Here is a 12,561-nt window from a genome sequence, read left to right as displayed (position 1 = left end):
AGCACTTACATGAATTCTTCTGTTAAAACTTGTGCATTATTTGAGCACTAAAGTTATCTCATCGTTTTTAAGATCATTTTAGGTTTTAGTGTTTACAGCGTTATGTTGCCATGGCAACAATGTAGTATAACTTTACACAGAAAAGGTTAGTAAGCGATTTTATCACGATAAAATCATGTTAACAGGCATATTGCTTACGTTTTGTGGCTATACTGTTGAAACCGTGACTATTCTATCATTTATGGATTGGCCCCATTCCCTTCAATTGTAAGTGCCTCATATTTGTGCTTTTTTTTAAGAAAAAAAAGGGACAAGTCAAAATCATTTTTGTGGTATTCAACATCATGCCAAAAATGCCTTTGATTGAGCTTAACGTTTATTGAACCCATAATATTCCTTCAAGTAATCGTGTGAAACCATTTTTCATATTCTGTTTATGTTTCATGAAAAAACACGGTAAATAAGCCACATCTGTTTATAACATGTGACTCTATGTGCTTTCACTTTAAAAAAAAAAAAAAACTCACACATTTTTTACTCTGTCTTTATTCTGAAAGACAGACTGAACTCAGTTTAGAAGAAAGTGAGAATTAATAAAGGAATAGGCTGATCTAAACCAACTCTCACCTTCTTGAAGAGGCGTCCTGAATCCTCGCTGACCTGAGCGAAGCGTGGTATGATGTTGTTGAGGTAGAGGTCACTAAGCGTGGCATGGTCTCGACTCTCTCGCTTCACCTGAGCCAACAGAAGGTTCCAGCAATTGACTGGAGATAACACATTCTGCTCTTTCCTGCGGAAAAGAGCAAACAACAACCACATTTGTGATCATTCATCAACAGTAGAGTGCAGCAAGGCTAGCTGAAACAGGCTGTTATTACGTCACACATCTTAAAAGAATACAGCTATTCATCATATACAATTCTAAAAGGCAATTTATTGTATTATGCAGTAGGGTGCAAATATTTGCACTGACAATGATTCGATTATGATTCGTAACTAAATGATGCGATGTGTTACTGTCTCAGTCTCCGTCGAACATGTCTTTGCTGGAAAATCGGTCATGAATTATATTTTGCATAAGACATGAATGTGAAATACACTGATAAAAGTGGTAACATGCAACTGTTACCTTAAGGATATATTTCTACACCAGATGGAATCGAAGTCTCAAGGAAGGTAAGAAATCAAAGTGTGTACCCATCATATTTTACATAATTTTCTGTGAAATACGTCAACTCCGACTGGCCCAAAATCTGCAGTCTGGAGCTGACTACCACTGACTTGGCCCGACTGCAAATCAAGTCTACAGATCAGTCTTAAAATTGTGTTGTGTAATCCAGCCTTTATGTAATTGACTCTTTTTCTGTGCTTATTTCACCTCAAAAAACATTTAAACAGATGAACAGATGGAAACGCAAAAGAAAATGAGGCGTGACAAACACATCAGCACTACAGACAAATCCCCCTCAAAACCACTGCTGACTCCTACAGTGATCAGATATTTGCCCTTGATGTTAAAGGCTGCATGAATGCAATGCAGTCCTGGTATGGTTAAAAAGGGTATATATGCATAGCAGTGGTGTGTGGTGGACTTTTGAAATGAGGAGTGCCGTGTTAGGGTTTGTTTTTTTTTCTTCTAATGTACAGTAAATTCATATTTCAGTTTCTTTTAATGTTTACATAATTTTCAGGCGAAACCCATAAAAAAATATGATAGATCACAATATATGTACAACCCCAATTCTGAAAAAGTTGGGACAGTATGAAAAATGCTAATAAAAACAAAAAGGAGTGATTTGTGAATTATATTCACCCTTTGCTATTTTGAAAGCACTAAACTAAACATTATATGAGTTTTACCTTGTGAACTTTTTTTTTTATGTACAGTAATTTCAAATCAGATGATTGCAACACGCTCCAAAAAAGTTAAGGCAACTTATTTTCGGATCATTTACTCCTCGGTAAGCCACAGGTGTTGTGATGGCATGAAGGTAAGCTTTTAAATTAACAGAAATGCTCACTAAAACCGGCTATTTATCTATTTCAAATCATTTCAAGTTCATATTCTGAAGTGACAAGAAGTGGTGTTGTCCATGTCGATTAGTCGTTTACTCTGTAATTAGTCCGCCCGCTTCCACCAGTACGCTCCATTCACGGCAATCAGTGGATCCACATCGAGCATGACAGGTGGGCTGGTGAATGACAGGGTAATGACTCATCAACTCAAAGTGGAGACATAGCCTCCTCACATGTGAATTTTCACCTAGAGTACTGTGCAAAAGTTTTAGGCACTTGTGAAAAATGTTGCATAGCGAGGATGTCTGGCGAGAATTCGCCACAGTTCTTCTCTCTATTTAGGCTGTCTCAATTGCTTCTGTCTCTTCATGTAATCCCAGACTGACTCGATGTTCAGTGGGGGGCTCTGTGGGGCCAATGCCATCTCTTGCAGAGTGCCCTGTTCTTCTATTCAAATCTTTTCTATTTGCAAAAGTAATGTTTTGGAGTCTAAAATGTATTTTTCCTATTGACACACTAAAGCTGAAGATATAACCATCTTAAGACAAATGTTTTTGTGAAACATCTTAAGTGCCTAAAACTTGTGCACAGTACTGTATATTCCCCAGTTACCCCACTCACATTCACACATGCTTTAGAAGCTCAATGAGATCGCAATGAGCTGAAGGGAGGCGAGAGAGGCAATACCTCCCTCTGAAACTTTATCTGTCGGTGTCACTGTGGAGGGTGTCATTTTAGAACTATGACTGTTATGCACATTATTTGAGCTCACATTTTGTAATATTTTTTTTCTTTCACTTATGCACAGTCGATTATTTTTTTCATCCCAATTTTTTGAGGATGCACCACCTCCCTTGCCTCCTCAGAGAAAACCCCACTGATGCATTTAGATCTGTCCTGATAAACCCTTTGCCCTCTGTTTGGAGGTAACTCAAAGACTATACAGCACTGGATGCCCTGCTGAAGAGGAATTCTGCTGAGCCCTGCGTTACTCAAGGCATATGCTGGAGGGTTGGACCCAGCGGCATGTGAATGCCAGAGGAGACAGCTGATGCTGCGGGTCTCGTAGAAACCGTTGAGGCGGGGCTTATACCCTGCTGCCAAAATGCCTCTGAATGGGTGGGGCAGAACCTGATGTGTCTTCAGACCAGACAGTCTGAAATGTCTGTAGAGATCCTCCTGATCCTCAAGGCACCAATAAGAGGAACCCTGTTGAAATTACTAGCATTGCTGGTCACCAGCATATGTTGGGTTTGGATGTTGCTCCTCAACATGGGATGCTGGTGTGACTAGTTTAACAAGCTTCAACACACCATGAACAGCATGGCCACGCTGGTCTGCCAGTACTAAACCAGCACTAGTCTGCATAAACCAGCCTGGAGCAGCAAAGAAATTCATGCTGACCTAAGCTGGCCATCAGGAATGACTGTAAAATGACTCCAGAGAAGACAGAAATCATTCTGCACCCTGGTAATGTTTTACAGGCAAACTATTTACAAAGAAGCAGCTAACACATGACCTTGTTCCTGATGTAAACTCTGGCGCCGAGCATCTGTGAGAACTAAAACAATATCTAATCACCATTTATCACATCTACCCAAACAACCAGCACCCTTATCCATCAGCATTATGCAAACCTGTTGATTTAAGTGCTAAACAACTAGTACCCGGCAAAGGCAAATTCATTTCCTCTCTCATTTTACTTTCCCAGAGAGGATTAAATGGATATAATGAGAGGTAGTTTCAAATGTTTTTTAGAGCTGTCACTTTTAAATGTTAATTTCCTCCCTGTTGCAATTGTGGTACATCGTTTTGCAACAGGTCACTATTTGAAATTGACATGGTAAAACAGCAATTTCAAATCCATTAAAAATCTTGTTTGTCGAAGATAGAAAATATCCTGAAAATTAAAGCTCTATAGCAAAGCAAACCATACTGGAGCACATTCAATCAAGTTTAACCCTGGTAAGTACTGTAGTGGTACCATGGTACAATGATGCAATCGGATGGTAATACGATGGTGCTTTAATACAGGGGTTTTAAAATTGGGGTCCAGGGACCCCCAGGGGGGCCACAAGGAGATGCTGTGTGTCCATGGAAAATTTCAGAGAAAACAATTTTATTATTTTACAGTACATCATTAGACATTTGATTTGGCAATATTAGTGTTTCATTCTGCTTTCTAAAGACTAAAATCGAATTTCAATTAAACTGATTTTTTTTTTAGGTTTATACATGTAATATTTGGGGGTCCTTGGCATCAAAAAAGTTTGAAAACACCTGTTTTAATATATATAGAATGGTAATGAATGATTACAATATTAATATACTACGGTATTTACACATGACTCCAAGGAACTCCAAAGTTTAAAGAGCCCATATTATGCCAATTTACAGGTTCATAATTTTATTTTGGGGGTCTACTAGAATAGGTTTACATGCTTTAATGTTCAAAAAACACATTATTTTTCTCATACTGTACATTGCTTTTCTCCTCTCTTCATACTCTGGCCGAAACGCTCCGATTTACCTCCTGTCTCTTTATAGCCCCCCTTTCCGAAAAGCCCAGTCTGTTCTGATTGGTCAGCTGGCCTAGTCTGTTGTGATTGGTCATCTGCGTAGAGCGTGTGTCGGAAATGTAACGGCCCTTACCATAACTGAGTTTCAGCTCCCGAGTATTCCTGAGCAGCTGTAAACACTACTGTAACTATGGTAACAGTGGCGTCGGTTTTTGCCGTACCAGCTCTAGCCCGAGTACGATAATGAAAAAGTGGTAAGTTTTAATTTAGTAGCTTTCTTACAAGTACACCGTTGATTACTGTGAACCTAACAAAGCAAGTAAAAGACACGTAGTGCATCTAAGTTAGTCATCTTTTGCTGGAATGTGTGCATTTGAACTCTCGGTAGCAGATAAATCCACAAATAATCAAGCCTACTTACAGGCTGTGATTCTGAAGCGCCAGATTGTCCCAACAGAGTGAGAACTGCACCATCATTCAGGAGTAACCGACTTGAAAATACGGCATCGGTTGTGGTAGTACTGCTGAGGAATAATGGTAAAAATACATTTTAACCACTGACACTTCAATTTGTATGCCTTTGGAAGTCCAAACAAAGAGATTTTGATTTCGCAGTGAAGAAAACTGCGTCTTCTCAACATGGCGACAACACTAACCAGCTCATCCTGGCCTCTACTGTAACTACGTTTGTATGAGGGCGGGCCAAAGTAGCCCTTATGCAATTATGCATTATGCAAATGTGTTACATAGTGATGTAGATACTTTACGGAAGAAATGGCTGGACTATAATCCAGCTGTTTCTTGTAGTTCTTGAGCAGTGTTTTCTGTGGGAGAGAATAACTCCCTTTTGCGTGGACTTTGTGCTTTGTAAATTTGCAGACCTTTTACATGCACAAAGAGCTATGTTACACACTAAAGGAAAGGTAAAATCCCAAAAAGCACAATAGGGCCTCTTTAAGGTATACTAAAGACCATGGCATTTCCACGGTATATACTGTATCCAAATACATGGTAATACGATGGCAGTTTTTTGAGCAAGTGTTACCTTAGCAGCCACAGACTACAGCCACATCCACACTAAACATCTACACTTTTTTATTTAAAAAATGTATTAATATACACTATATTGCCAAAAGTATTCGCTCATCTGCCTTTAGATGCATATGAACTTAAGTGACATCCCATTCTTAATCCATAGGGTTTAATATGATGTCGGCCCACCCTTTGCAGCTATAACAGCTTCAACTCTTCTGGGAAGGCTTTCCACAAGGTTTAGGAGTGTGTTTATGGGAATTTCTGACCATTCTTCCAGAAGCGCATTTGTGAGGTCAGACACTGATGTTGGACGAGAAGGCCTGGCTCGCAGTCTTCGCTCTAATTCATTCAAGGTGCTCTATCGGGTTGAGGTCAGGACTCTGTGCAGGCCAGTCAAGTTCTTCCACACCAAACTCGCTCATCCATGTCATTATGGACCTTGCTTTGTGCACTGGTGCGCAGTCATGTTGGAACAGGAAGGGGCCATCCCCAAACTGTTCCCACAAAGTTGGGAGCATGGAATTGTCCAAAATCTCTTGGTATGCTGAAGCATTCAGAGTTCCTTTCACTGGAACTAAGGGGCCAAGCCCAGCTCCTGAAAAACAACCCCACACCATAATCCCCCCTCCACCAAACTTCACAGTTGGCACAATGCAGTCAGACAAGTACCGTTCTCCTGGTAACCGCCAAACCCAGACTCGTCCATCAGATTGCCAGATGGAGAAGCGTGATTCGTCACTCCAGAGAACGCGTCTCCACTGCTCTAGAGTCCAGTGGCGGTGTGCTTTACACCACTGCATCCGACGCTTTGCATTGCACTTGGTGATGTATGGCTTGGATGCAGCTGCTCGGCCATGGAAACCCATTCCATGAAGCTCTCTACGCACTGTTCTTGAGCTAATCTGAAGGCCACATGAACTTTGGAGGTCTGTAGCGATTGACTCTGCAGAAAGTTGGCGACCTCTGCGCACTATGCGCCTCAGCATCCGCTGACCCCGCTCTGTCATTTTACGTGGCCTACCACTTCGTGGCTGAGTTGCTGTCATTCCCAATCGCTTCCACTTTGTTATAATACCACTGACAGTTGACTGTGGAATATTTAGTAGCGAGGAAATTTCACAACTGGACTTGTTGCACAGGTGGCATCCTATCACAGTACCACGCTGGAATTCACTGAGCTCCTGAGAGTGGCCCATTCTTTCACAAATGTTTGTAGAAGCAGTCTGCATGCCTAGGTGCTTCATTTTATACACCTGTGGTCATGGAAGTGATTGGAACACCTGAATTCAATTATTTGGATGGGTGAGCGAATACTTTTGGCAATATAGTGTATTTAGAAATTAATGTTAACCAAGATTAATTAATGCTGTAAAAGTATTGTTCATTGTTAGTTCATGTTAACTAATGTAGTTAATTATGTTAACAAATACAACCTTATTGTAGAGTATTTCCATGCAATCTTGTTTCAGCATTGCAAAAAAACATAAAAAGGAAACAACTGCATTCACCTAAAGATTCTGGGGTGAAACGAAGCACCACGGATATCCTGTATGTTTCATTGCATTAGTCTTGTCTGGGTAATAAACCTCAAGCCATGTACATGTACAGAATAGATGTATTAACACTTGAATGACACAGTTTTCAATGTTAAAGAGTGCACTGGATTAATCAAATCACTCAGCGGGGACCCTGTTGTTCTGTACAGGACATTCCCTTTGGCTCTGCCTGCCGACAAGACTTCCACAGAGACGCACCTCCCAAAGACTTCAAAGAGAATGGAAATCAGCCAACATTCAGAGCTCAGCGGGGGACTCTGTGAAGGTACATCACAACCCGTTCCCCCTGCTCAACATCTGTCAGTGTGGAGAAAAGAACAGGACACATCTCACTTCATTTCTGCCCACTCAACTCTTTTATGATGAGATTAGATTAAAAAATATTTTTTTTCTCATCAGACAGCCCAAGTATTTCTACAAGCAATAAAGGGAAGCAATAAACGTTAAGACATCATTTTGTTTACATAGCCCAGTAATCCTTAAAAAAAATATATTGTTTAGAATCATTTTTGTGAATTTGATCCTCCAAACTAAAATTTCAATATCATCATATTTTTGCTATAGGTGTTGGGTTAACAAGTAAACCCAATAAAACAACACTGACATACATTCAGGCAAGGGTCAACTACTGTATATGATGATGGCAGATTTTAACTGAAATTTTGAACTATGTTCTCAGGATAATGGTATTTCTCATTAATGTCAAAACAGGGTAAGTTGTCACGCATGTTTTAAATGTCATAAATGTATAAAATTAATCAATATTTTGCAATATTTTACAATATTTGTTGACCAAACAAAGGTTTGATATTTTTGTATATTATATTTTCCATTTTTCCATAGATTTGTGCCCCATTATTGTTATACTTTTTTGCATAAAAGCCCATAATAGGCTTTTTAATGCAAGTGTACATTTAAAGCGAGGTGCAATTTTATGTTTTGGTGGTAGTGTTGGAGGTTGACAGGTGAGAGGGAAACATACAGCAGTTCCATATTTGAAATCACAACCTCATGAGAAAGGTAACTGTTACAATCCAACTTCAAATTCAACAGTACAACAACACCCATAACAAGTGTGTCCCTCCTCAAATCTTTCTAGAAAACTTTTCCCCCTATCTAAACAATAGTGGCAACTAGAAATAATTGCATTTAGATGTCTGGAGGGTACAGCTGAGTTAAAGTGAGGAATGAAATCTTGATGTTGCCCTGCCAACGGTCGCAAAACTCATTGGCATAAAGCAAAAATTTGAAAACAGGGAAGAATGAAACTAGTTTGAGCATGTAGCAGAAAAAGTGAAGTAAAAATGAAGGTATTGCACAACAAGGGTTCATGTAAGGCAAGTCCCTTGTGGTAAGTCACAGACTGATGAGAGATGTTAAAAAGATAAATAAAATAAAAACAGATCACCCAAAAATCATCAAATCTGTGAGATGAACTTGAGAACCGGATCTGTGAACAAATAATCGTTCCTTTGAGATGGCTCTATTCAAACTGGTTGTTCCAGTTTACAAATCAGACTAAACAATTCATTCAAAACTGGGCTTTTCCATTTACAAAGTGTGTCAATAAACTACACTGAAAAAAGTAGTAACCTGCCATTGTTACCTCATGGATCTATTTCTGCTTATTTTTGTGAGATTTAGTCAGATTAAATACAATTTCGACTTGAATGAAAGTTACTTTTTAATGTTAACACACACATTTTTAAAGTGTATGAATTGTCGTTGCATGGAAAAGACCAGCATGATTCTTCAGAAAAGCTAATATTTTGTTCCACCGAAGAAAGGAATTTATATGGGTTTGGTCAAGGACACATGATCAAATGGACAAAACAAGAATATTCAAACAAAATGCAAGGGTGGGCATTCTTGAAATCTTTGCAACACTGAACTATGTGTAAAGACTGAAAATACAGAATTGAAACCATTAATTGAAAACAACCATCTAATATGAGGCACAGACAACCCTGAGAAACATCCTAAATCTCCCAAACACACTAATTTACTTTTCATATGTAAAGAAGCAAAACACATGCTTCACCACATAAGATGGAGTCCTATGAGAAACACAATTCCTCTTGAGAAACTAACAAAGAAACGTTGATGAGATTAGCTTGGCCCCTTGGCTAATGGAAAGGCTTCTTAAATGGCCATTTAGACAAGGGAGCTCCGGGTCATGTGTGGAAGGCCATGAAAAAGCTGAGGTCACATGAGCTGAGGAATTGCCCAATTAACAGCAAGGTCATTGCGGACAGAGCCAGTCTTTCACCAAAGGAACGCTTAGCAAAGCCAAGAAGGGCCACTTCCTTGGTGACATACACCAGGGATGTGACATGGTGGTATTTGAAGAATTCAGAAAGATTAAGGATATTAAGAAATTCTTGACATTTGGTTGGACTAAAATGAAAGGAACCGATGGATGATAGAACTACACAAAAAGTGTGAAGTCCCGACTCTATGCATGGACCATGAGCAGATTTCAAATATGGACTCTGGTGGTCTGTAAAATGTTTTTAATGAATACTGAAAGCAAATCTTGACAATTTATCTTAATATTCAAAGTGTTCTATATCTAAAGAGAAAAGCAAAATGAGAAAAAATACAGAAAAAATACACAACAATAGTTGTATTGATTTCGAAGGTCACGTAGGTAGTATTCATCTTAGTGTTAGCAAAATAGTGAACTCGCATGACAATCTAACGACTGACAACTGCTTATAACATAAAACTTGATCCGCTTTAACTACTACACTATCAGCTTCTTGTTTCCCATATATGCGCTGCCTTGTGAATGCTCAAAATGACTGAAAGACAGAAAGTGCCTCAAAGTCTTCTGACTGGCTAAACAATGAAACTGACCACGCCATGTGGCCATATTTTTGTTTGCCGTTTACAGTGCCAGACACCGATTTATTCCCATGTCTCGCATTTGGAAAGTACATGAGAAGAGGTGTTGAGGGGAATTCTTCACTCAGGTGAGGAGTGATTTACAAGGTCCTGGTTTCTGTCCAAATATGACGCTGGGAAGATATCAGTCAACCAAGTCAGAATGGAGAGGAAATTAATCTTGTTCTGCCTGCTTTCTCTTACAATCTCACACAAACACACACAAGTACAGACACAGGCATGCACACCAAACCAGACAGACTTACTTCCTCAAGTCAAACTGACCCTGAGCTCCACACAAATAGAAAGGCCAGTAACGTGACAGGACACTGCGGAACAAGCAACATTACGAAATGTATATTGATGTCAAAGGTCATCAGCACATGGACAAATGGATTTGAAAGGCACAATATCACCAGTGGATTACAAGATGTTAGAAAATTAGATGTCAGCACCACATGATAGAACTTTAAAAACTTTGGAATGCCGAAACCTCGGTCGTACATTATTTCTTCCTCTTGACCTCCTTAGGAAGAAGAGAAAAGTAGAGAACGGTCTCATTGTGTAATATTGGATCAGATTATTAGACAAAAAAGCATTACTGATAGACTTGTATATCAGCTAGATCGATTAATTGCTCAATATTTGGCTAATTTAAGATTTGCATGATATTGCTATTTACACAGTCACCCTTTACACAGATTATTTACACAGACACAACCACCCTTCTTACTTGTCATGAGCCCAGAGCTTGTGGTCAGTCTCTGTTGCTTCTTTGTATGAAATCCATTTGTGAGAAACCAGGCATGCTAGGAATGAGGTCAGTACCACGGTGTTATCATTCCAAGCTGCTTGTTTCTTAACCATACTGTTCCTTTATTGCAGGGTGACTTGTCATCGGGCCTCCCGCTGGTTTGCCGAATAAATGACGCACACTGTTATACCACACATTAAAGTTAAACCCATTCCACCCTTGACTAGTAGTATAGAAGGCACAATGCTCAGCTCTCTCTCGAAGAACTAGGGATGGTCAAATCTACATATGAGTCTACATATTTTTTAAAGTCAACTAGTCATTGGGTTGTCTGAATTACTAGTCATCTAATGAATCTTAAGGATGCCCTGTATAATTAGGCTGGTTTCCGGTCACCTGACCCCAACAGGAGGCATTTCTTAGGGGGAGTTTACATAAGACATGTTCTTGCTTTCAAAAACAGCTAGACAGAGTGCAAATGAACTCTTTTTGAAACATTTTGAAAAGTTTGGGACTTATTTGAACTTTACCTGTTATCTTAAAAACGCAACATTTGTGACGGGATGCTCCAAAACGAGTGCGAGATGTGACACAATAGCCAAAGAAGTCCATCTGCATGTGAATGGCTGTAGCTGGTGTGCTTTAAAGGGGATGAATATAAAAGACACACTTTTCAGAGAGGATTGTCCTGTGCAAACTGTCTAGCAGCTGAAGCACAACACATTATTCATTTTAGCTAAAGCACCACCACTGAAAGTATCAAAATTAAGGAAAGATCTAGATAAACTAAATAAATCTCCCTAGTTAACAAGTCAACCATCGGACTTAAGCCACATCCAAACTAATACGTTTTCATTTAAAAAAGCATTACTTTAGCTAAAACAGTGTTTTTCTCCACAGTAAACTGAATTTTCAAACTTAAAGGAATAGTTCTGCCAAAAATGAAAATTCTCTCATAATTTACTCACCCTTATGTTGTCTCAAAAAAAGTAAGCGTGAGGAAGTGTAATCGAGCTTCAAATCAAGAATGTGCCAAGGAGACTGCAGATGTCAATATTTATGGTGAAAAAGGAGTTACATTTTGGTCTGCTTCTCACCCAAAACTGATCATATTGCTTAAGAAGATGTGGATTAAACCAATTGAGTTGTATGGATTACCTTTATGCTGCCTTTATGTTCTTTTTAGAGGTTAAAAGTGTTGAACCCCATTGACTTGCATAGTAAGAATAAAAACACATCATATCTCCATTAAAATATCTTTGTTTGTGTTCTGCAGAAGAAAGTCATTTGAGTTGGAGATGGCATGAAGGTGAGTAAATGATGAGAAATTTTGAGTGAACTATTCCTTATAAAAGGATTAGTGTGGACTTGGCCTAACAACATATCCAGTATATCAGCGGCCTCCAAAGGATTGTTCCCTATAGATGCCCCTCAACTTTGGCAGCCTCAAATTTGGGGCCTCCTTGACAGCCACATTCTGCTGGAGGAGCGGGGGCCGGAAAATACCTCACATTCCATCATGGCATCATCTTACCAGATGCTGCCTTTGCCTGTTAAACATGCAGATGTTGGAAGTGGATTGCTGGGGTTCCTAGGATCCAGGGAGGGCAGGGAATGGCATTTAGACTGGATGGAATGACAAGCTGTTTAGAAATTTTATCTCAGTGGGGGTCACTGGGATCAGAGTGACCATGAGCATAGGTTATTGTAGACTTGGTGTAGAGAGGGGGTGTTAAGATACAGAAAGTCAAGGATGGTGTAATGCAGGTCTATTATGGGAAAACAAAATGACAGC

General features: G+C 39.4%; 1 protein-coding gene across 3 annotated transcripts in view; it reads right to left on the bottom strand.

Moving 5' to 3' along the window:
* Nucleotides 1–12,561, bottom strand: part of LOC127426136 (SLIT-ROBO Rho GTPase-activating protein 2) — a 154,855-nt gene that overhangs the window by 62,658 nt on the left and 79,636 nt on the right. For all 3 annotated transcript variants that reach the window (XM_051672701.1, XM_051672703.1, XM_051672702.1), the window contains one exon: nt 628–790. In XM_051672701.1, coding sequence (XP_051528661.1) covers nt 628–790 — 163 coding nt within the window. The remainder of the gene's footprint in view (nt 1–627; nt 791–12,561) is intronic.

The sequence above is a fragment of the Myxocyprinus asiaticus genome, chromosome 35, assembly GCF_019703515.2.
Source record: "Myxocyprinus asiaticus isolate MX2 ecotype Aquarium Trade chromosome 35, UBuf_Myxa_2, whole genome shotgun sequence".
In the NCBI taxonomy this organism is placed as follows: domain Eukaryota; kingdom Metazoa; phylum Chordata; class Actinopteri; order Cypriniformes; family Catostomidae; genus Myxocyprinus; species Myxocyprinus asiaticus.
Note: the sequence above shows the minus strand (reverse complement) of the source record. Positions and strands in the feature narration are given on the sequence as shown.